Source organism: Brachyistius frenatus, unplaced genomic scaffold (assembly GCF_029030835.1).
Source record: "Brachyistius frenatus isolate BFR_SWC_R1_liver_20210118 unplaced genomic scaffold, ASM2903083v1 Contig_74, whole genome shotgun sequence".
NCBI lineage: Eukaryota > Metazoa > Chordata > Actinopteri > Embiotocidae > Brachyistius > Brachyistius frenatus.
Window position 1 is genome coordinate 369663 of NW_027210673.1, and position 26192 is coordinate 395854.

At 39.4% G+C, this 26192-nt stretch overlaps 1 protein-coding gene across 1 annotated transcript; it reads right to left on the bottom strand.

Moving 5' to 3' along the window:
* Positions 1–22023: 22023 nt before the first annotated feature.
* Positions 22024–25693, bottom strand: lmo2 (LIM domain only 2 (rhombotin-like 1)). The gene is made up of 3 exons (XM_069708129.1): positions 25015–25693; positions 23942–24157; positions 22024–23383 (listed from the first exon to the last, which is right to left on the bottom strand). Exons 1-3 carry the CDS (start codon positions 25053–25055, stop codon positions 23158–23160), a joined length of 483 nt encoding a protein of 160 aa, XP_069564230.1. The 5' UTR covers positions 25056–25693; the 3' UTR covers positions 22024–23157.
* Between the last annotated feature and the right edge of the window lie 499 nt (positions 25694–26192).

Consider the following 26192-nt stretch of genomic DNA (forward strand, 5'->3'; position numbering starts at 1 on the left):
ATGTCGTAAGACCCCAACCTCTGACTTTATTGAAGTTCTTCATATCAAACTTTAAATCGTCGTTTCCGTCTGTGCCGAGGGGGCCGCCACACGTGGTTATTAATTGATTCGTGGAGAATCATTTGTGTTGTCTTTCATCCCTCTGTGCGCAGGAAGAGGACTTAAAATGAAAATGGAAGGATCAATGCCGGAGTCCGGAGCAATAACAGCGCCTGAAATGCCGCTGATAATTAAGCTTAGATATAATATAAATATTTTCTTTGTGTATTTGTTTTAGCGATCTGTATTAAACCAACAACGTTAACCGTCTGAGCAGGCCCTGATGCGAGAAGTGAGAGTCTGTCTTTCCACAATGGAGGAGCATTAGAGCCACATCATCGCAACAGCTTACAGCCTTGCAATTTGAAGATTGGCTACTTCTTAATATTGAATTAATTATAAATCATTAAACCTGTGATGCTCACTTGGCTTCGTGAGCGATATTACAATTTAGCGAAACGTCGCCACGCCAGCAATTTGCCTCGTCTTGGCTATAAAAGCCTGAATTGGGGTGAAAGTCTTTTAAGGAAACAAGATCGGCCTCTATGCCTGTCGGTAGTCAAATTGGATAAGCTGTCTCAACTCACGGCCTTAATTTTTCGGGTATTATCGTGATTTGGTGGTAATTATTTAATATCACCGAACCGTTTGAAGAGCTCAATGAGGAAAATAACATATTATTGACATATTTATTAGACTGCACTTGATCACTAACATGTTAATAATATACCATTATTATTATTATTATTATTATTATTAATATCCTCGTCAGTTGTCATTGCAATTTTTATTTTAAAGTGATAAAACGAAATTTCTTTCTTTCTTTCTTTCTTTCTTTCTTTCTTTCTTTCTTTCTTTCTTTCTTTCTTTCTTTCTTTCTTTCTTTCTTTCTTTCTTTCTTTCTTTCTTTCTTTTAGTAACGCATTAATTGTGGTTTGAGACATACTGTAGCTCGTGGCTTGTTTATACGCCTGTTGTCGGCCATATTCCGCCAGTAGGAAGATTACATTTCTCACAAATAAAAGATAAAAAACGATACAAACACAAACGATGGAAATCACAAGCTCTGTTTTAAGCTGTTAGTTGTTGTTTTTTACATTCCCAAAAGCAATATTCTTTTAGCATTAATTCAGTTTCTTGCTGTAAGGAGGTCATTTTACAAATTGAAAATGAAATTATTTAGTTGTTTATATATATAAAATATCACGTGCAGTCTCTTTGTACAGTGTGTAGTCTTTCTCAGCACGGCACCTCTCTTGCTGTGCAGGTATTCGTTAACGAGACTTTTGACTATATTCTTCATCGGTTTATGTCTCCTGTAAAGAGCCATTTCCAATATAATTGTAATGACTTTAACTTTGGCTGCACACCCACCGACTTTTGTTTAGTCATTTACTTATTTTTTTATGTTGCGGCTTTTAATATGAGGTGAAATTAAACCTGTTTTCCGCGCAGCAGTTTATTTCAGGCGAATTTATGCCTTCATGCCTCTGAAATGTAATAAAGAAAGCTCCGAGCACACGAGTCAAGAAAGCCTCGTTGACCTTGAGTGTCTTATCAGCATCAATATTATCATCAATGTGAGTGACAGGCAGCAGACAGACCAGGGAAACAGGCACAGCTGGTTTCTTCTGCAATCTCCACTTCTTTCTGCATTTCACTCTGTTTTCAGGGGGATTTAGTTATAATTTTCTAATCGTGATGTCACTGTTGTTTTTGTCTTCTAACTAATCTCCCTGGTGTTATACAATTTACTTGGATATTTTGAGTATTAAAGTGAAAACACTGTGATTTTGTCAGACTTTCAGTGTAGAAACAAAGAGATTTTTTTGGGGGGGTGTATTTATTTAGCTGTTACTGTATCTACACACCAAAGAGAGAAAGTGTACACACACTTTAGTGCATGCCTGAGTTTTGCTCCAAATATAAGAACGAAAGGTGAGACTATAAATTTGAAAGTGTTTGCTTGTATTATTTATTTAATTATCCTTGAAATTTGTTTCCTTTTCAGAGTAAATTAGCCTAAAAACAAAAAGCTGATACAAACATTTTAAGAAAATGGTGTCATATTTATTGAAGTTAAAGGTTGTCACGCAGCTAACGAAATCAGAGTGACAGAGTTCTCCTTTGCTACGATGTATGTGCAAGCCTCCCTTAATACAAACCACTCCACAGCCACAGGCTAAAGTCTCAGCTGTCATAGATAGACATCACCCATGCATGGCATTCTCTGAAAGCTTTCCACTAAACGGTGACTTGTCTGTTTCACTTCCAGTAGGAGCCATGTCCAGGTATTCACTGCTGAGGGGTCGGGCTCTGCACTGATGCAGCAGCTCACACCCTTTTTTCTTTTTCTTTTTTTTTTGGCACAGGCCTTTTGTGTATCAGCAGCAGGGTCCCTTAAAACTCCTCTGGCTGTCGCTTTCTTGTATTAGAAGCTTGGCCGGGCGGTAATGGGATGGAGAAAAGGCTTTAGGTTGGACTTTATCTCAGGATTACCATGTAAAGTTTGGCTGGGGGACAGCTGCGATTGGAGATGGAAATATATCGCTATTGTACTACTATTGTGCATAATGGGAACAAGTTCTGATATTTTGTGTAATCATGACTGTGATTTACAATGTACATGTCAGAGCAGTAAGAGCAACACCTCAGTTATCTGAGTTAGACTTGTTCCCTGTGATGTCCAGTTTCCTCATAGATGGGAATTTTAAGTAATTAGAGAAATGTTGGGGATTCATAAACCAGCTGAGACTCTTCAAACCAGCATGCAGATCTAACCTCCCACTGTCTTAAAGTCTAAATTAGTGGTAACGTCTGTCCGTGTGATGTCTCTTTAATACATAGCTGCTCTAACCCTTGCTGCTTCATGGTCCTTTGTTTTCTGTGACTGCAGGTTATATTAAAATCCGCTTGCTTATTGTTACTATCCTCAGAGCTTCATTGTACTGCACAGAGTTTCACACAGGAACACGTTTTTTTTATTTTCATCTGCTGAGAGTGGAGAACTTCTTTGTGCTCAATCTGAGTTTAAAATTAGTTTTTATATATATATATATATAGATGACTAGTGTGGAAGCCAATGAAAACCCAGTGATGTAGAAACATGAAAACTCTTGAAACCACTTGAGCTTTGTGAAAAACTATTGAACTGTTGAAGTATTCAAAGCAGAGTCATTTTACATCTTGAAAATGTCCTGAAGGGATCTGTGTTTGAAGACTTTAGCACAAAAGAGCAACACTGCTGTATCGGATTGTTGTGATTTTTTTATTCAAGTGAAAAGTGTTGTGATTTCTGTTTGTGTAACTCTACAAGTTGGCAGAGGCAAAAGTGTGAGTCACTGAGTTGAGATTAATTGTCCTAGATCTTCATCTTTGGTTGTAGTTTCTGAAGAGCTTGTTCCATCCATGCAACTGTTGACCTGTGGCCATGGCAGCAAGACAGTGAGCCTTGGCGTTGTTACCCCAGTATTTATCTGCATGTGTTATAAATACAGTTTTTAACCGCATACATTTAGTAAAAAATCACTGCTCACAATCATTACCACATTGATGTAGTGCTTGGATGAATGTGAGAGAACGCTCTCACCTGTGGACGAGCGCTGAGCGGCTGCTCCCTGCTGAGGTACTCGTAGGCAGGTTATTACTCCGAAGGGGTCACTCCATATTTGACAAATGGTACACACAACATCCTTTGTATGCATGTGAGAGAGAGTAAAAGGGACACCAGATTTTTATGTGTAATTTTAAATTGGTTTCACATGAGCTGGGCACACACTGCATCAGCAGATTCTCTGATCAAATTAAGCAGAGATGAGGGGAGAGAAAAAAGAGGCAGCGGTTGTACTGATGTATAATTCAATAAACAGGGCCAAGTAGGGGCAGACAGAGAGGATGCTGTACTGCCTTCATCTCTCAGCTCTATATCTGGTTTGTTTAGCCATGGATGGTTAACCCATGAGAAGGAGATACATGGGAGTAAACCTCCATCAAACAACCATTATCTCTGCAGCAGTCAAATAAAGATACATACAGGATGAGCGAGCATGTAGAGAAGAGTAACATTCTTAATCTCTGCCTATTATCCTTTTTGTAATCAATATCTTGGTAAGAGTGAAATATGTTGTATTTAGACAATTAAATGATTAATTGATCGACAAAAAAGGAATTGACAAATGAAAATCAGAAAATTATTTTCTTATATTAAAGCAAAACATTTATAGCTTGAATAATTAGTTGATTACCTGACTCCTCAGCTGACCCACAATTATTTGTTTTAATAATTTGTCATGACAAAAAAGGCAAATATTTACCAGCTACAGTCATACACACAATGTGATAATTTTGCTACTCTTCTTTGTCATACAATATGTGTCATAATATTGGCTAACCAGTCATTTGAAGAAGTCACCATGGCTTTAGGAAATTATAATTTCCTGGAAAAATTATTACACAATGAGGTGACTGGAAGACTAATTGATAATAATAATAATCTTGACCATGATTTAAAGAATTATTCACAGTTGAAATGTTTAGTTTGTGTATTTGACTTAATTTCCTTCAGGCTGCTAAATGTTGTTAATGTCTGTTGTTCTTTGTCATCTGTTACAGTGAGGTTGATATTTTTGGGGTTTTGGAATTTTTGTCAGACAAAATGAAAAACTTAAAGTTGTCATTATGTGGAAATTATAATGAGTATTTTTCTCTATTTTGTGACATTTTGTCTACAAAAGAATTCACAGATGAATCGAGGTAACAATTTCCAGATTAGTTTATAAAGTTAATAATCAATACTTGCTGCGTTATCATTATGACACATATTGCTTTTACTCAAATAATAGATAAAAAATACCACACGTATTGTATTGTATCAAGGAATAGTATATTAAGTCTGATTCACTGTCCTCCTCACTGTGTTGTCATACTGATTGAAACTTTGTTGCCAGAAAACCTAGATTTATTGTTCAGACATTAAATTTGACATAAAACAATGGGAAGTGTCAGCTTTTATTTGAGCAGGTTTCTATCAATATAGACAAAACCTTGTGGCAGATGCAGCCCTTTAAACACATAGTAACAAATGTTAGATATTCAAAAGTCATTGGACAGATACATACTGTATGAAGTCAGGCAAAACTATTACATTTAATTTTTTTTTTACTTTTCAGTAAATGACTCTGAAGTCTTTAACACACATGAACAGAGTCTTTTCTTCCCTGACAATGCTCTCCCTGCCAACTTCAGCTCCTCCTTGTTGTGAGGTCTCGCTGCTTTTAGTCTGGTCTTCAGAACAGTTGATTGACTCGACCAGTCAAGGATGTTCCAGCTCTTCATCCTGACAAGCTCTTTTGTTGATTTGGCTGTATGTTTTTGATCGTTGACTAGCTGAATGATGAAATGTGAAGGCATTTGGCTCACTCTAAATAAACCAAAGGCTCCTGTTGCTTGATCAAACTTCAACTTGGCCTTTCTGTTTTTGAAGCTTAAGCTTTGTATCTTGTGGTGAATCCTCTGAGGTTCAGGTCAGGAAGTCCTCGCTTGATTGTTGACAAGAAAACTTGTTTGCCTTTATCCTGGAGAGCTTTCTTGACTCGCAGTTCCGTCATAAAGGGTGTTTTCTTCATCATGCAAATTATTTTCAGTCTAAAGAGTCTCAGCCAGTTTGGTGCTCCTCTGTCTTCTTGGTTGTTTTTTTTCTATTTTTGGACTACCTTTGACATCTCTGATAGATGTTTGATTTTTTTTTTTAGCTACATTATTATCCTATTCACTTGCATGGCCACCTTTTTAGTGACATGACAGAGAGTGTCACCTCAGTCAACTCTCTGAGCCTCATGTGGGCTCTTTTGTGCATGAATTTGCACAGCTGCCCAGAAACATTAAGTTGCTGGATTTCCAAATACTTTTGAAACCCCAATTTAGGCATTATCCTCCACACAAGTTTTACCAAATTGAGATAAATCCACCGAAATCAAAGCTGAGACTTGTCACTTCAAAGTCCTATCCATCATTTTATTTTAAATTGAATGTGTTGAAGCCAAGTGGCAAATTGAATTCAGATATTAGCCGTTAGCGAGCAGTGGATCTGAATTGATCTGATTGGAAACCCGACGTCCCACCCACCAATAGCAGAAATCGGACTGCACTAAAGACATGTCAATCAAACAGATACGCTCCCAAAAACATTGCTTTTTGAGGCCAATTTTCTAATAAATGACAGCATTATTTTCAGTTGGACTGCCACAAAACTAATGAGAAGGAGTGACTCTAGCTTACAACATCAAAATGACAAGAATAAAAAATGTATTGACTTGGTATTTCATGGGACGAGTTGAATGGGAATCTATGGAGCCAAAAGCAACCTCCAACGGCACAAAATTATATTGCAGCTGAAAGGCAGTTCTACATTGGCCTAATTTTCAGACCCGGAAGCTAAGTCCACTTTTATATACAGTCTATGGTTGAAACATGAGGAATAAAAATGTGGAACTGTCCAAATATATATCATCTTCAGGGAACACATAATAATGCATATTACAGGAGGTTTGTGTGAACAATAGAACAAACGTTTTACATTTGGAAGCTTGAATGTGGAATATATTTAACATTCTGCAGCATTAATATATTAATGGAGGTGCCTCTCTCTAATAATGTAAAAGCTGAAGCAGCTAGTTGATTTTTTTTTAAACATGAGACGTGAAAGACTTCAGAGGATGAGGGTTAACAGTTGTGGATGCATGCTGCAAAGATCTCTCTCTCTCTCTCTCTCTCTCTCTCTCTCTCTCTCTCTCGCTCTCTCTCTCTCACACATACACACACACACACACACACACACACACACACACACACACACGCAATAGTAATATATTTCAAAAGAGGAAACATCTCTGAGATGTGTTAAATGTCCTTATATTGAGCACTAGTTGATGACAGCTAGAGGGCATCTTCAGCGGGAGTATACAGAAGATCAGTCGCTGCAAACTAACATGGGAGCTAATGAAGATAATGAGTCTCTCAGATAATCCTGTACAAATTGATTGCAGACAGAAAGTACACCATATGCCAAGCATTCTGTGAAGATGACACTAATATCCTGTCATTTTGATGTTAGCTTTAATATTTATGGCCACATGTGCTTTGTTCCCAAATGCAACCGAGAAGGCATCCTACACTACAATTTTATAACTTCACTACTGAAATGATTGTGTTCTATTATTTTCCTCATCTTGCTGTTAGTGATGATTGTAAACTGACATTTAACACTGGTGCCCCTCCACATCGACTCCCATTCAAGGCCAGCCTCATACAAGTCAAATGCTTTCAGCCTGAAAATAGCACTTGTTTCATTTCCATGTGCTTATGTTTATTGTTTCTGCCATCTCTAATTCACAGGAAGTACTGAACATGCTGACTTTTTGTCTTACTTCCATATCCTTTCATATTATTACAAAATAAGTTGCTTACAGTGACAGACATTTCTGCATATATACTGACTATACTGACATCTAATTTATTATAACTGAGCCAAACAGGAGAATCTATTTGGTGTACATGTTGATATTAATATTTATGCCAGGAAAATGACTAAAGGCCATTCAATTAGATGTAACATGGCATGTGTTTTATCTTGATAGTGTAATTGCAACTCAGATTTGATTTTTCTGTGGCTGTTAGGATGAAAATAAATTCACAGCGAAGTAAAGTCCACAGAGAGATTTAGTCTCTCCTGGTCACAGTATTGTTATTTGCAAGTCATTTTTATTTAAGAAATGTCTTCATGTTTTAATTTTGGAATGTGAATTTACATACGTCAGCCACTGCTGTCATCTTACGACCAAGCAAGGTAACAGCTACAAATACTGCAGCATTATTTTTCTACTCAGGTCTCATCTATCTGCCCGTTTAAAACAGTTTTAGTACGTGTTTGGATTGTAACAGAACACCATGTGTGTGCTGACCCAGCCTGATCTTCCCACAGCAGTGTCTGGGCCAGGCCAAAGCGATGTGCACAGAGACGCAGAACCAAAACAAAACAAAACAAACGGGTCTGAGGGAACAAGTCTTTCAATCCAGGCTTCAGTGCAGCCACACAGGGCTCAGGGAGGACTCCCATCTAGATGGAGAAAGAGCCACATTCCCCTGAAATGAGCTTCTATGGGATGAAAGCTTTGTGTGAGCTCCCCTGATGACCCACGACCCCATCTGTATTTGTGCAGGGGGGAGCCCTGATCCTGGGCTCTCTGCCTCCCTGCCAGGATCCTGGGGAGTCGGGTTGGTGTGGCCAGACAAACCCACCATTCTACCCCCAGGTGTTTTGCTTTTGGGGTAAAGAGAGACCCTCAGATGAGCCGGCACTGTCACAGCAGTAACCTTTCACCCGAGGAGTTTCAGAGGTGGACCATAGGAGGCTGCTCCAGGAGCCCTGTGCTATCCTGTGTCAGAGTATGCAGCACAATAATGTTGCAACAAATCATCAGATCTGCTTTCACTGTTTTGCTTCAAAACACAGTTTGACATTTTTATATTGGCTGACAATCATAAGTACCTGATTTTTGCATATTGCACAGGAAGCATGATGTCCACATTTTACTTGCCGGTAGCTGAGAAGAACCCGGCATGTCTCAGCAAAATGGAGGCCAGCTCCAGGAAATCAAATGTCTGTGAGGAGGCGAGGAGCGAAGCTGTCATCAGAAACCTGTTTGCTCCTTTTATCTCTGCCAGCGATGGTGTACTGACATCTTCACACCCAACAGGCTTTGAACACTGCCTCAAGGGATTAGTGGAGAGAAGATGCAGGTTCACAGATCAGAAAATTCACTTTTATACTCAAACCTGGTGGTAATACCTTTGAAAACTAAGGACGCTCAAAGTTCAACAACAGCAGAAGTCAACGTACCGAGTGCACACTGGGGCTATGATCACTAACCTCTGCCCTACCCCTTAGGCTTTTCAGGATGTTAGACTCAGCCCCAAACATACCCAATTACAAACAAACACAGATGCCTCAAATTCCACTTTCACTTGAAACAGTTGGCTGACCCCCTTTTCCCCTCTGTTCAGGTTACCTCTACCCACTTTTTCCCTCAGGCCAACGTTAATCCAATAGAGAGCTCGCTTTAAAGGAGGTTGAACAGGAAGACACTGTGGGTGACTCGGTAACTTACCCGGCCACCTTCTCCTCCTCCCCCACCAGCCTGTATATGTTCAGTGGGAGACACAAGGAGAAGGGCATCTTGACGTGATCGTTATCGTTACCAATAACCATCGAGTCCGAAAGTGTACAGCCATGCCAGCGGCTCTGTACTTCGACACAACCATGAGATAAATGCTAATGTTGGCATGCTAACACGCTCACAATGACACAACTAACATGCTGATGTTTGGCTGGAATATGTGTAGCTTTGCTTGTTAGCTTTCTTTGCTAAATCAGCACTAAATACAAAGTACAGCTCAGGCAGATACCACAGCTTGTTGTTCCTTTTTCACATAAAGTTTTGGATGACATAATATTTAGACCTGATGGTCACGCTGGATGAAAAGTCAGGGTTCAATTAAAAATTATTTTAAAGGGCAAATTTCAAGTTTGAACCAAATTTCATAGCAATCTGTCCAATTGGCATTTGACTTCAAAACAAGTTGAATCTCATGGTGGCGCTATGGAAAAGTCAGGGTTTCAACAACATTATATAGGATTCATGTCCTGGTGACCATGACGATCTTGTGCTAAATTTTATAGACACACACACACACACACACACACACACTGACACGTCAGTTGCATGGCAGTTCAGGAGCCGTGCTAATTTGTGGTCTAAAGAAAATTACATGACTTGGTATCCTCCTGGTTGGCTGAATGAGTTGTCCTTATGAATCTCTTATGAAGTTTTCATTGTATTCCAGTCTTGAAAAGACAACTGCCCTCTAGTTGGTTTTCTAAACTTTGTCTTGGACCTACAACATTTTGGGTTGCATGTCTCCCTTGTTTTTGTTTCCTTTGCTCATATCCCCTTTACTCTCTTACTTTCCCATCTGTTAAAAAACAAACTTTCCTCCACTCATGTCACTTTTATTATCTCTGACTCTTTCCCTTTGTCACTTCATTGCTCTCATTCTTTCTCTCACTTCTCGAGCCAGAGTTTGACGTTTCCGATTGCTCAGCGTCCCAGCAGGCAATATCCGGATTTGGTTTTGTGGTTGTACCATAAAACATTCTGACCAAGTGACATTCCTGTTTATGCTCTTGGTTGGCTCTGTAGCTGAGCTTAAAACCCCCAACTTCAGTCATGTTAACAGCTACATTGGCTTTATTGAACATAAAACAAAAGATAAAAAGTCCAGAAAGTTTCTTCCATTAAAAAATCTCATCTGTTTCACTTCTTTGCTGCTCATCATTTGTAACTGGCATGAACAGTATTTACAGTAATTGCTGAAATATTTTACCTTTTAGGATCAGTGACCTGATTTAACTCTGTTAGTAGCTCCTCACCTGCCATTTGTTAATGTTTGCCCTGCAGAGCTGCATGCAGATGCATCACATGGTTTGTGTGCATCACAGACTCCCAGGTAGTCTCTGACCCAACAGACAAGGTCGCCTGTGAGGGACAAACAGAGCTGTACTCATCCTCCTAATTGTCAGGAATGTTCTCATTGAGACGAGAAAGAAGCTCTTTCACATGGCGTCTAATCAGAGTCATGCTCCCTGCACTTAATGTCGGAGGACACTTGTTGAACAACAGCTTTGTCCTCTTTCAAACGACTGATGAGACTTGGAGTCCTACTCACCCCTGCAGAACCACCACAGCACAATGTTGGTTCACAGCCTGGCCCATGTCACCCTGTCTGTAATGCCACATCCACTGACACCTTAAACAATGCCTCACCTTTTTCTATTGGGCAGAATTGGTCATGGTTTGAACTTCTGGGAAAACCTAAAAGAGAAACTAAAACTAGATCTGAAGAATAACTTAATCAGAATGATACCGGGTTTGAAACCAAGAAGATTATGTTGTACTTTTTCATTAGAAACTATAAACTTATTTATCGTTTCTGAGATAGGTCACTGGTGGAAAAGCAGTTTTATCCAGTATATATTTTTAAGTGTATATGATATGGTTTTAATAATCATTTTTGAAAGACTCCATTTGACAAATACTTAAAATGCCACATACTGAGAATACACAATTTGCTGTTGTCTATAAATAATGTTAGTATTATTTTAAAAAGTTTCCCTTAATCAACAGGGAAATGAATGTATTCGTCAGCAAAAATGGATTGCAACCCCATTTTGCTTATGCTCATGCAAACACACCGCATGTGAAGCTGACTTACCCGTGATTTGTGGGTTCAGATGTGATCTGAGTCAGCTGCAGTAGTCATCACTGCATCCAGGAGTCTGTAACAATTATAGTAACAAAGCTTTACAACATATAACTTGAGAATAGGGCCTCTGGCTCTCACTATTGTGCAGCTAGGCTTTCCTGTAAATCTATGGGCCTTTTTGGCACCAGCTAAGAGGGTGCCGTCTATCTTTAACAATATGACAGTTGGCATGTGAACTGATCAAGCATTAAAGACACATGTTGGATAATACACTTGTCTGCACACACATTCGTCAAGATTGCTTCCACAAGTTTCGCTCCTCAAATGGTGTCGCAAATTTTCTGACATCTCTACAATCCTGGATTTAAAATTAATATTTTCTTTCATATTTCATAACTGGCCTTGACTGTCTAATCCCACTGAGGGCTCGTGTCCCTTTGGTTTAGTAATGAGCTATATTTGACCAATTCCAGCTCCTTTGATTTACTCTGAGAATTAGCAGACTTGATGTAATTTATGGAACTATTTCACTACATCATAGTAAAGCTTTGGAACGAGATATTTTCATTTTCTTTATTATAATGCCAGCCATTTGCCGAAAGATTTGCATGAGATGGGGCAGATTGACAGTAAACAGCTGTCTGAACGTGGGGATAATGGGCCCAAATGCTGGGTAATATTTGAAACCGGGATAAACTGTGTCACAATTCAGAGTAATTTCACATTCTTGTGTTACTGATGATTTTAGAATTTGAAGCTTTCTTCTTTCACTTGTTGAAAACCGTCAAGTCGATGTGCTTAGTGTGATGCCTTTGGACTGAATGTTGGCTTATCACAGTGGCAGACATTCCCGAAACTTCATGTATCACAGCGGAGGGATTTGTGGAAACTCTGCTCACATACAATGATGATTGGGATGTTTTTGTGTGGTTGATCTCCATCTAAAGATAGTGACTCACATGGCGAACACAAGACATGGCAAGCCCGAGCAATAAACCTGTAAACTACGTGGTTCCTTAAATTGGTGGCCGAGAAAATTAGAGTTGAGGGGTCCACATAGAGGTGCTGGCCAGAGGCCGATCAGGCCGCGTGATTTAGCCTGAAAGGTAGCAGCAATGATAGACGTCCATGGACAAAGGGGCCACTCACCAGTGCTCTTTTACTTTACGCCTCAAACCCACGCGCACTGCCCTTCGATTGCTTATTGAATTACATCTAATCACTCAATTAAAGTCACATGGAGGAGCAGCATACATTGTCTGAACCGAGCCACTGGATGGGGGATAACGGGCGCTGTGTTATCATTCGTGGGAAGTTTCAAAACAAGATATCTGAAATGTTAGCACCATGACAGGCGTCTCAATCTTCAGCAGCGGCTTGGGAAAGTACCATTGTGTATCTACAAAAACTCACTGTACACATTGTATAAACTGACATACATGTGTGGAAGAGGTGTTTCTAATATGTAAATGAAAAATAATCAATTAATTACTTCAAAATATTTCCATCACCTTGTTGAATCCTTCTCCCAAAGATCTCTGTCTATTTTGAAACCAACAGGTGACCTGACAAGATTGACTGCATATACTGAAGCTACATGTATTCCAAGAGCACATGTGCAGCTGTTTCCAACATTTAATGACAAAATGGATACATATTAGTCGCTTTTGTTTAAATAACTCATGGATTTTTATATATTTTTTAATTCATTGTTTGATTGATGAAATAGAAAAAAATAACATCTGTTCATAACAATTTTTAACAGCGTGAGTTGATTCTTTGGTTTGTCAAATCAACAGTCCCAAATTTAAAGATATTCTCATCACCATAATAGAAAACAAGAAAATACATGAAATCTTCATATTTAAGATTTATAAACTAGTGAATTTTCACTATTCAAGCTTGAAAACTTCGCTAAATGGCAAGTGTTTTGGTGAAAGGATTTTCATTGGCCAGCTAATCATTCAAACTGTAGTTTACATTACTTAAATACAATTTGAGGCACTTCTTAGTCGATAATAAAGTTTCATAAAATTTTACAAATTTTAAAAATCTCTTTCTCTGTTGAATTATCAACAGGTTCGCATATTCATTTATCATGATCGAATAAAAACTTCATTGTGCTGTATTTTTGAATGCTAAAATTGCAATTTAGTAGAAATATTTGGTAGAATCTAGACATTTATTGTCACAGTGCTCCATGTGTATTTAAGGCAGCAGGGTCACTTCCAAGGTTCTCTCAATCTATACAAGTTCCATGTGGAGATCTACCGTAGCTGCAGTGGGTAGGGTGTTGAGAGGCAGCAGTGAGTGTGGAGGAAATGGGGTCTGGCATGTTGACTCAGGAGTAAATCCCCCTGGACTTCTCCAAAGGCTGCTATTAGAGTTTAATCACCCTGCGATCCTGGACACACTCTGAAGCTGGGAGGGATGACTGATGAGCAGGCAGCACACAAACTGTTAGTATCAACTCATCCAGAAGCTGCAATCAACGCTTTGGATGGATGAGTGCAATCCAATGATGAGGAAGCAAAAAAAGCCCTGAAAAAAAAGTAACTTTACACTCTTGTTTCCACTTTTCACGCTTCCCATTTTATTCAAAACTGTCCTTTCCTGCTTTTGAACAATTGGTTTGTGAAACCACCAGATTAAGTTCTTAAATGATACTTGAACGGCTGGCGCAAGTTATTTGTTCTCCTAGTTATATTTTATTACCTCAAATTTCTCAAGGCCTTCGCAGCAATGTTCTCAAGTTCTCAACAAGCGAGGCTCTTAGTTTTCATTATGTATAGCTTATTTTTAGACAAAGGGGCCATTCTGTTGTCTGCAAAAGCACAAAGCAGAGCAGCAGTGAATTGTTTCAAGGATATTTGCATAATTCTTAGTGACTTAGTCTATTTTAGGCTGAATTTTTTCCAGACCTGGCTGTTAACACTACCAGAGAAAAGAGAAAAGAACAAGTGTGGAGAGAAATGGACTATCAAAGGAAGGAACTGAGCTTTCATGTTAGGACACTTTGATTGTGTTACAGATTGGTTCCAGGTGAGGCGGCTCTGAAAGCGAAGAAATCCAAGGGAAGAGAGAAATTCTTAACAAAGGATGGCATCGCCAGGATTTAAGCATTAAGGCAAGATGTTAAACAGCAGGTGTAGAGAATCGATGAGGCTCAAATATTCTGTATTGTGGTGGGTGGCATCACCATGGAGCACTCCAACTGTTTGGAAAAGGATTTGTTTTTTTCATAGATGAAAGCCAGCGATGTAAAGTAACTGACATTTGCTCAAGTAAATATTACAGTAAATTTGTTTTGTACTTGAGTTTTTCCTTTTGTATGTTACAGTTTGAATAGTTTTACTCCACAACATTTCAGAGTTAAATATTGAACCATTTCTTCCACATGTATTTGTAACATATCAACACTTACTTTACAAATAATATGTTTTATGATTAATTACTTAATCAAGTTTAAAGATGCAACTAAAGATTCCATTACGAGATTAATCAATTGGTCCATAAGATCACAATAGCCCCCAGGATAAGGAGATCACAGGGAGATTAGATTTAGTCCAACCACACCCCCAAAATATTACATTTTATTATTATGTAAAACCAAGAACTGGAGCTATTAATCACATTTAAGAATTGGAACTATCACTGCATTTTTTTCTTAAAAATAACTTAAATGTTTAATCAATCATTGCAACATCATTGCAACCCCTAATCCTTACCAAATTTGCTGCTTTGTTATCGATGAAGCTGCCCAGGATTCTAAGTAGGTAAAATTAACTACATGTGTTACATTTATCTCAGTACAGTTTTGAGTGCAGAGTTTTACCTTCCGTGGAGTATTTTTGTTTCTTTTACCCCTGACAAAAGAAGTACAAAGCCTGTCACTGTGTAATTTAAAATCCATGCCCAGTCAATTTTCTGTCCTACAGTTCTTCACAATGTGTCCAACTGTGGTCCACCATTCTGCCAATGTGCCTGCCTCGCTGGCTCTCTCTCTGCAGTGATTGGAAGCAGGCATTGCGTGGGAAGTCCAATTAGAGACGGAAATTGCAGTGAGGCTGGCGCTGTGCAGCCATGGTTTGCCGCTTGGTCACTTACCTGCACATCTGCACTGATTTTTTAAAAGCAGTAGCCACCTTTTTCCACCACCTTAATTGGAGTTTCCATTGCTGATTGCTTGAAAGAGAAATGCACTGCCACGGTCTGCTTCCTGGTAACGGTCTGGCTTTTCACTGATGTTTGATGAGAAGGAGGTGCGTGTCAGATTTAGATTTACACCAGGAGGTCCTTTTTATGCTCATCTAAATAGAGCAAGTCAAAACTTATGGGGTCCCCACGATGTGTGGTGCAAGAGGTCGCCTACTGTCGCTGGAGTAATAGGTCTAGATAAAATATTGCATGCATAACGGTGTGGTGTTTTAATGAGAAAATGAAGAGTTGGCTGAATGAAAAGAAATCACAGCAATCAATCACTGAAATGTTAATAACTGGGAGATTACCTAAGTATTTGCATGCAAAAGAGAATAAATCACAAATATTATGTGAGATTCTCAGTTATGAAAATCATTTTTCTTCTTTACTCGACAGGTTTAGTTTTTATAACAATCAACTTGCTCTGCTGGGCATTGGCAAATTGACCTTTGACTTGTAACACTGCTCACTCACAGTCATACTGAACCCTCAAAAATGTTTCATGTGTCCTGTTGGTTCATTTTCTCGACTATTCATCCATGACAAATACAAGTTGGTGGTTTTGGAGTTATAAAGCACATAACTCCTATGATTGTAGTTTCTAATGCATATTATGTGGTCTCAGCATGCAGCTACATTTATTATTCCATAATATTGCTGCCTGTCCATCCCAATAGGGCAGTACTTTTCCCTCAGCCTGTGTGATGCAGGTCTCGGGTCAGAGGCTCTTGTGCAATGTAGTTGGTTCATCAGAAGCCAGCATATGCTGCTCAACATATGGGGATCATTTTAAGAGGAAAAAAATGACTTATGGTCAAAGAAACATATGTAGAAAACACACGGTAGATTGGCTCAAAACAGATTTACTATCCCTGCATCACATATTTTTGCAGATCAAAAGAATTTCAGCCATGATAAACTTCAAATTGACTCTGTGGGATATCTCAATCAAATCAGTCCAGCGATATTACTTGGAGTAATACGATTTGAGAAAGGAAAAGGGGAAATCTGTACATGCTTATGTGACACAAATGCCAAACATTCCCAAAAGGTGATGTATTGCAGAAAAGAATCATCAGAAACCAAATATACAGATTTTGAAAACGCAACTGTTGGACAGTAGTGGAACAAAATTAAATACACTGAATCGAGCCACACATAAAGGGATATTGTGACACCTTGGATTTTTGCTCATGTGCTTTCTTACCAAGAGTTAGAGGACAGGGTTGATACCAATTTTCCATTTGTATGGAAAATAACTTAAAGGAAACGGCCTGGCTCTGTATGAAGGTCTGAAAACCAGCAGAGACTAGAACAACCCGTGCAAAACACTGAATTGTCATTTATACTATTTTCTCTATGGATTAAACTAAATGATACAATTAACATGGTAATTACTGAGCTCAAAAGGTGTTGACTGGAGGATATATATTTTTTACATTTAAAGCTGGCCTTTCCTTTGGCTAGCTGTCTCCCCCTTGATCCTCAGGCTATTTTCATATTTTCTGTAGAGACAAAGGATTGATATCAGTCTCATATGACTCTTAGTAAGAATAGAAATTGATCAAATTTAAAACATCCTGAACTATTCCTTTGCAAACAAATTGGAGGTACTTGCACTTTTGTTGAGTCATCTCATTTTGTGCCTCTTTACACTTTGCAACAGTCCACAGAGAAATCTTGTACTTTTTACTTATTTACGTGACATATATATTTACCGGAACCAAATTAAGCAATTCCCTTATAGACAAAACATAAAAACCTTTGAAAAATGATACAATGTAATTGATTAACCTACTAAACAATGTATTAAATGCTATATATAATAAATTAAATCTGACAAAAAAGATGACTAAAAAAAATGCTGCTCGATTCTAAAGAATACAATTCTAAAATATGGGTGAGTTGTTTTTTTCCATTGAGGAATTTTACTTTTACTTTCTTAACATTTTGAGTGGAGGATTTTTACCTTTACTAATGACACGTATAGACATTGTGCTATTGTAACTTATGATTGACTGAATTGATCTGAATTATCCTTTGAACCACTGTGCTACAGTCCCTCCTCCTGCTTGACATAAAGGCCTCCAGGCCAAAGCAGTAAACATCATAATAATCACAGGATCCATCACGTCGCACGTCTCTACACATGGCTGGCTGAGAGAACAATGAAAGGGAGGAAAGCTTGAAAGACAAAAAAAAAAACTACTGAGAGTAAAAATGTATGGGAAGGTAGATGAAAATAGGTGGAAGAGATTGTGTGAGGTAAAAAAGAGAGAAAGTATAAGGTGGGTGAAAATTCAAAGTGGAGGCAGCTTAGTTGTGGAGTTTTTCTGAGGCCCCAGAGGTTTTCTACCCAATAAATCCTCAGCACATATTTAATCCAGTCAGAGGGACATGCTCAGCGAGAGGATGCACGCTTATTATGCACCTATCCAGATCTGAATGTGCTGCCATACCAAACCCCAACAACCCCACCCCCAAACTCTACTCCCACAGCCTGTCCTCCATCCAGACTGCAGGCGCTACGGGCTATCAGGGAATCGGAGCAGGAATGTGACTCCTGACAGACACATCTCTCAGGACCTCAGACTGAATATGTTCCCAATTAGCTCCATCTGATAAAGTGTGAGTGCAAGTGAAACCCAAGGCGGGCATGATCAATAGCACTGGACTCATTTTTTCAGATGGTTTTGACATTGACAGGCCGTGCTGTGATTAATTGCCATGGTGCTGCAGATAATTGTCCAACCACATCTTCCTTTGTAGGTGTCGTTGAACCCGCAGTCATGTCTCTCGTGCTTTGAATATTGCTCGTCACTTTCAATTCAGTTCTAATTAAAGGCCTTCTAAACTGGCATCCATATGAAAACCAGCTTTGCCATAATCTGCTTGTCAGTTATTTCACACAAACACACTCACACTGATTTTTTTTCTCATGCATCACCCAAGATCCCTCTACCTGGACAGGAACTGCCATCTGCTGTTCATGTTGCACACTGCACCAGAGTGAGCTCGACCTGTGGTGGTTGCTTCAGTGGGGCGAGCTGTTTGATAAAAACAAGCTGCAAGCCGCTGCGGTTTCATCCTCAGAAAGTCTCCTTGGTTTCCATGCATGCCCAGCTGGATGTTTTTAGGTTTACCCATACGGGACTGTTGTGACATGGGCACTGGAGATGAAACAGGCCTCCCTCTGCACACAAACACAGCACTACACTCCCGGCCTTGTGTACAGCTGGTAGGGATGACACAAGAGGCACAGGGCTTTATTGAGTCCTGCTGAGGCTGCTGTGTAAGTCAGCGATGTGCTCTGGCAAAGCTCAACCTGCAGGGCAACACAGGAGAGTGGGCCGATGGAACGCAGGCTGCTTGGCCGATGCTAAAGGGTCTCTGTAGGCCAGTGTATTTGTGTGTGAATGTTGTGAGATGAGACCTGCCCTCCTCTCAGATCCAGTCTTATTAAACTCAGTGAACTCTTTTCAGAGCAGCAGATAAAGAGTACAACACCTGCATTTAACCCTGAAGTTCTGTGTGGGGTCCTGAATGGTGACTCGCAAAGCCATTTTTAGTAGCTCAGAAATCACAGTTTGATCACCTTCTGTGTTGTGTCTCACAGCTTGCTCTGGTCTTCAGAGGGAGTCAAAGGAATGGAGCCACATTTTGAGCAATACACTTTTTGGCAGAGAATTTAACCCATGCCAAAGCATCTAGACCCGTCAGTCCACTGGATACCGTGTTCGTGTCATGTTTTGCCTCACCTTGGCATGGAAAATACAGACATGTATGACGAGAGTCAAAGAAGGAGGTCATGTGATGAAGGTAATTTGGTGAGTCTAAGTAGGGAAGTATCGGACCTTCACCGAGGAGACTGAGACTGTGAGAAAGTGATTTTCCTAACCCTGACTAAGTAGTTTTGGTACCTAACCTTGACCATGTGGTTTAGGTTAGGACTTCTCACCTCTAGGCGATGCAAAGCGTATCATGTCTGTAGTGCTGTAGTGGACTGCTGGATGTCTTCCACACTTCAGCGTGATACCAGGCCGATCAGCACTGCTCTCAAATCTGTCCATTAAATGTAAAGCAAACCAGCATAATGCACAAAGACACGAATAATATCCACAACAGCTCGCTATGCTTTCTCCGGTCGACCAGCTACCAGCACTTCTAAAGCTCATGCGTTACCACGTTATATCTCATTTGAGGAAATCATCTGAAAGACAAAAATCAGATGCTTCACCATTTCACAGGAGATGTTGTGCCAGATTATTTCTTGGCAGGAAGCAGCTGCCCGATGACCAGCAGAAACTAATGCCCATGTCTCATAATGCTGAGCTAAGCTAACCGGCTGTATGGATGAGTAAAAACTTTGGAAATTACATTTTGCCAAACTGAATTACTGTGTTTTTGTTTGTATGTAAGGTCAAAATATAACACGATTTCCTTATTTGTTATGTGTTAAAGGGTTGTCATTTCAGTGCTTTTCTGTAGATTGGGTTTCAGTTTAGTCAGAAGGATAGAAAGAGAATATATGAAGTAAAAAATGTGTTTGTTTTTGCAGTTTTTGTTATTACTACATAAAGCTTTGAAGAAGTAAAGATGTCCATAAAACATAAGGGTTAACTGTCCCATGTCTCCAGGATTGCAGATATACTAGTCTCCTGAGCTGCCGCCACACTCTTATTTGCTCATGTTATTCATCCACTCATATCTTCAGCCTGGTGTTCAATATGGAGCTGATTTGTTGGTGAGACCACCGCATCGTGGATTTTTTTTTTCTATGTCGCCATTCCTCAAGCATTGCTTAATGCCACACTGACGATTCTGCAGACCTCCAAATGAGCAAAGGCCCAGCATCCCTCTGTGTGCCGGTACAGTATATTCCCATCTCTATTGTGGGAAAACTCGTTAGTTTCCCCACAAGTATCTCTTTCAGCAAGAACGTAATCTGCGCCTGGGTGGGTTTTGTCTGTTTCTTCATTCCTCCCTCATGTATGAATAAACTACTGTAAGACTCTGCTAATCATCCGGGAGCTTCTGTACTCTGCCCTCCTTCACCCACCTCTCCCCTTTTTCTTTCTGTCTTGTCTTTGTTGCAAATTGTTTCCCAATCATATTTTTCAACCCCTTTTTAATGTCGGTTAAGGCCGCTTCTCTCACCAACTAGCACAGTGTGGTCAGACGCCTTCATCCAGACTCACACAGAAGAGCAGTTCATGGACTCAATTACTGAAGTTGTGCCTACAAAGATAACTTGGGATGTGAGGCTGGTGGATGGCACCAGAGGAGCACGCCTTGTGGCCACTATGGAGTGACTTGACAGCTGGCAGTCATGAAGAAGAGAGAAGAAACACTTTGCAGCAGCTTTGAAGACAAACAGTGGGAATAAAAATAAAAAAAAGAGACAGCAAATGTTACAGCCCAACACATCATGACTTCATTAAATTTCTCGCTAGGATCTCTAGGATTCATTGTTCATGAAGTCAGAGGAGTTTGTGAGATGCTGAATCCCATAGAAGATTTGAAATAATCATTTTCTTATTCAGCAGCTTTCCGTCCCCTGCTAAAAAACCTGGCATATGACTGAGTTGAAATTGATAAATCTTTTACTGACCTCTTGTGGCTAAAAACTGGTGCAAAAACAGGTCTGTGTTTTTTCAAACTGCTAAATCCTTCATTTCTTTGTTTCTTGCAACTTGTTCTCAGAGGGGAACAACTCCTGATACATGTTCTGCAGGGACACTACAAAATCTTATAATTCATAATAGAGCAAGTCAGTAATAAAGCAAAACCTGCAATTTTGAATAATATGGTTTTAGTGTAGTATTTGTATTAGATTTGAACAATTGGACAGTGCTTGAAACCTTATTTTTGCTTTTTCTATTGCATTTACTCCTTCAGGGGTGCAAACAACACAAATAATTCTCATATTGATTTCATTTGCATCTTGTACTGGTACTAAACTCTCCTCATGATTTCTCTGATGCATACCAGCAACAGAAATAATTTCCTGTTATCGTAAAGTTTTGTTTTTGTTTCCATTTTCAACAACTTTGTAACATTTTGTTTCTTTTTTAACTATTGCACACAGCAACACACAGTTGTGATTGATACCCAGACATATTCCCACTCGGAGCGTACATCTGTTTAATCAATTTATGATGTGATCACTTGAAAGCTGCCCTTAAAGGTCAGTGTAAGAATAAGTGGTTTGATGAATGTGTCTGGCACTCAGTAAGGAACCTGCTTATTTTAAGCATTCTGTGTAATTCTTACAATGTGCATATACTTAAAAAAAAAAAAAACAGCACAATGTGAAGAAGGGTATGTAAGTCTGTTAAACCCACTCACACATAATTCTTTTAGATACTCTTAAAAGCCATGTTTTAATACAGAGCCTGTCCATTTTGGACAGCATATGTTGCTTTTTCTTTGTGACCCCCAGGAAGACACTTGTGACAAAGATAATAAAAGTTTCTCCAAATTTTCATTTATTAAATATATTGACAAGTACATTTTTAAAAAGTCTTGGGTGCCTGTCCAGAGAGTTGTTAAAATTACAAGAGAAATTCTTTGTTAGTAAAATAAGTATTGCATGTGTTCACTTTACCACTAGAGGGCGCCACCAGTTCATCCAGGTAATACAGAACAATCTTTCTGATCAGAACTTTTCAAAATGGATAGCCTATAGTATTCCATTTATGATATTAAGATCTGGTGCTCTAATTTCCAAGTCTGTAATTTCCGAATTAATTCTCACAAATTTCTGTCTGTGAAGATTCTCAGTCAAGCAGTGAATGGTATATCAGGGTGTTATCCAAAGCCTTTCAGATGAGAGGTGAAACATCTTTTAGAACCATAAGCAAGTCCAGTTGCCTTCAGATAACACCGAGATATCTTCTAGAAAAGCTTCAGTGATAATCATAAGGAATATAAAGATAGTATTCAGTTGGTACACATCCAATTGATTAATTCCAGTTAGTAACAAACATAACTGAGACACTTTTTCAGTCAATGCAGCAGGTCAACTGAACAATTCCATGTGAAATTTGTCCACATTCAAACATTATGGTTCCAGTAATGAATAAATAATCAGTGAGTGGTTATTTAGATATAAATGTAGCAGTTCCTTCAACAAAGTTCACATTTCCTTCACAATTAGAAAGTACTGTATTACGAAATTACAAATCCATAAAACAAATCTTCTTGTTGAACATTTCAGGTCAGACTGACGTGATGCAACAGTGTTTGACTACAAGAAACTTTGCAAACATTTTGTTTTTGTTTGTTGCTAAAATTGTAAAATTCCAGTGTACATAACAAATAATTAATATTGCATGTTTCAGTATTTTCAGTATTTAAGACATTTTTGCTTTTAAGAATGAAGCCTTTGATGAGAAGCCTTCTGTTATTGCTGGTGCAGTCTTCATTTGTCTCCAAAGCAAAGTTGTAGTCCCTCCTTTTGTGTTAAAATGATTCCATATGAATTTCAGGTGCATGATAAAGCCTGCATGGGAAAACAAATTGTCTGTTTATCAGTGATCTGTTACCTTTAAAGCCAGCGGGAAAAGGCAGCTCCATTGTGATGAGCAAGAGATTCTCCTAAACCATATTGTTATTGTTGAGCTTGGTCCACTCAAATATGTCTTGCTCGCACACAATGTCCGAGTTGATGAGAAGGTAGCGATCACCCACACAGAAGTGCTTCTGGCAGGCAGCGCACTTGAAGCACTCCAGGTGGTAAACCTTGTCCCGCACACGCATCGTCATCTCGAAGGCTCTGATCCTCTTCTCACAGGAAGCACAGAGACCGTCCTGACCGAAAAGCCTGATGAGATGGATGAGAGGGAATCAACATGTTACTGACAAGAAGATGAAAAAAACATCCACCCACTCTTAATGACATGAAACTGGAAGAGGAGCATCTCCATTAAACTACTGTGGAGCTTTCACCTGACCATGGACTCACCTGTCATTAATTAAACAATCTAACAGGTGAAAAAATGGTGTTTGTGAAATTCAAAAAAAAATTATACGTATTTATGTTGCTGCCAACAAACCCCTGCAGATGTCGCTCTTCTCTGTAGGACTCGCTCACAGATGTAACTCTTGCAAAAATGGTCAGAAATAAAGAGCTTGAATTAAAATAGGCAAAATAATGTTCAGTTCTTTTGAACTGTAGTTTCTAACAAAGGCCCTCAAACAGTGGTAAATATTGCATTTGTTGGGGACTATTGTCAGCTGCGGATTCATACACTTTTTATATGCTCGTGAGTATCCCAATGTGATGACATTTTAACATGTTAAATGGTGTCTTTTGATGAGAAGAAGGTAAGAAACTGCTTGATTAAATCATGATATTGCAACATTACATCACCATACTAACCTGAGATAATCTCTGCGACATAGTTTTCTTCCCAGTTTGTAGTAGAGCCGACGGCCCACCTCCCCCAGCCGACAGCCACACAGGTCGCAGCTCAGGCAGTCCTCATGCCAGTATTGCTCGATGGCCTTCAGGAAGAATCTGTCCCCGATGCTCTGCTGACACCCACCGCATGTCAGCAGAGACGGGGGCATCTGGAGGACCTCATCCACCGGCTCCCTATAGAGGAAAAGGTAACTGGTTAGAAAATCTAATATTTTAGGGCTGCAACAAAATACTTTTTTTTATCACGAGTTAATTTGCCAAATATTTCCTCCGATGTTTGATCAACTCTTTGGTATGTAAGCTGTCTGCTGAGGTGGCCCAGAGCAATGTCTTTAACTCTTTATCCCTAAAATATTTTTGTTAGTACCCTGCTAACATGATGCAATTATCAAAAAAGGTAATAATTTGAGGGGGGAAAAGTCTAGGTTTCCAAAATGATTCTGCACTGGCATTTGCTGATCTACCTGCCCTGTAAAAGTGTTTCTTGCATCTGGTCATGCTTTTTTATTGTGTTTTCTTATTTAATATGAAATGTGCTCAATCAATGTATTTTTTTCATAATTGACTTAAGTTGAATCTATCTTTGATCTTGAGTTATGTGTGCAGTTCTGGCCACCTGGGGGAGCCATTGGATATTGTTGAGGTCCACTAGTGCCACAAAACGTTAGGGCTACTTTAATAAAGAAAAGTGTCACATATTCTGTGTTAAAAATGGTGGAATGATTTACTCTTGGACAGTTTTACCTCTCTGTCAGTTCTCTTGTTCAAGGTAATACTGATTTTTTTTTTCATTGCAAGAGCTTATTTGTACTCGTTTTATAAACACTGAAGGAAGTCTACTCTTGGACATGAACTTGAATATTTCCCTTCAGCATATTTCTGACCTCTTGGTATCAGCTATCTGCAGCCGTTGCACGCGGAATAGTTTGGTGTCACACCAATGGTGCTGCGTCTTATTCGAGACTAAATTAACATTATTTCAAATTGTTCAATTTGTTCAAATTATTTCAAATTGTAACTAATCTACTCACTCATTGGCTTCCAGTGTCTTCCTCTCTATAGTGGACGTCATTCTTCCAATCTGATGATCCGGATCAGGTTTCGGAGTCCGGAGCCAGCAGCTCAGCGGCGGCTACCTGTGAATCTAACCTGCGGGCAGACGCGCTGCCCCTGCCCCCACTCCCTCCAAGCCGCAGTTTCAGTCCGGTTTAATCTTTTTTTGTTGTTTTTTTGTGGTTAATCAAAAAGCTGCCGAGTCCAGCAGAAATGGCCGCAAAACAAGAAATGTTCGCGCTGAGCAGCTACGCGATGATGGAGGACACTGTCATCATTTCCTGAGGCGATAACCCGCGGTGACACTTCATGTCTTTCAAGTCCATTTTATCATTCTGCGGCTACTTTAAAGACTGTCCGCGCCTTAGTAAACGTAGATACCATCAGGCCGATCAGAAGGTCACTTGCGTGGATCTCCGTGTCCGTGCGTCTTTTTGGACTGAGCGAGCTGTAGACGCGCTCCTCCACAGGAAGCTGCGGGCACCGTTATTGTGCAGCAGCGGCGGCAGCATCGTGTTTAAATACGTCGGGCCCCCTTGGTCTCTGCTTTCGTTTCCCTCTTCCTGCTCACGACTGTTTGACAATGGGGGGAAATCGGTCTTAAAGCGACAGCTAAACACTGCACAGCCTGCTCTGTCAGGCGAGGAGTTAGGTCGTGACTGAGACTAATGAGTTCATTATATGCTTTGCTTTGCTAAAGTGCGGATCGGACTAAAGATAAACAGTGGCATGATATAATTAGAGCAGTCCCAGTGTGTTTGCTCTGATCCGTAGGCTACAGCAGTCCCATTACATGAAAAAGAGATGTATAAAATATGTTGTAGCCTATAATAAGGGTTTTAGAAACACTTTAAAAGACATCATATGTTAAGTAATTAATGGTTAATATGCCATTTACTAATGTTTAAATTATCTATCAGAGTATTTCCAATCATATGTTATAACTCCACTTCACTAAAATTCAGCGAGTGTTCTTTTTACTTTAAAGTTATAATCACTATTGCAGTTTGATCTTATTACCCAATGTATTGTCATAATTTAAAGGCCCTGCATGCTGAAGCACATGTTTTCTGTTGTGTTGCTGATTAGTCCTTTCCAGACTAAAGTTACCCCAAAATAAAATAGGTTCAAATTTGTGTGCAGAAATCATTATCTT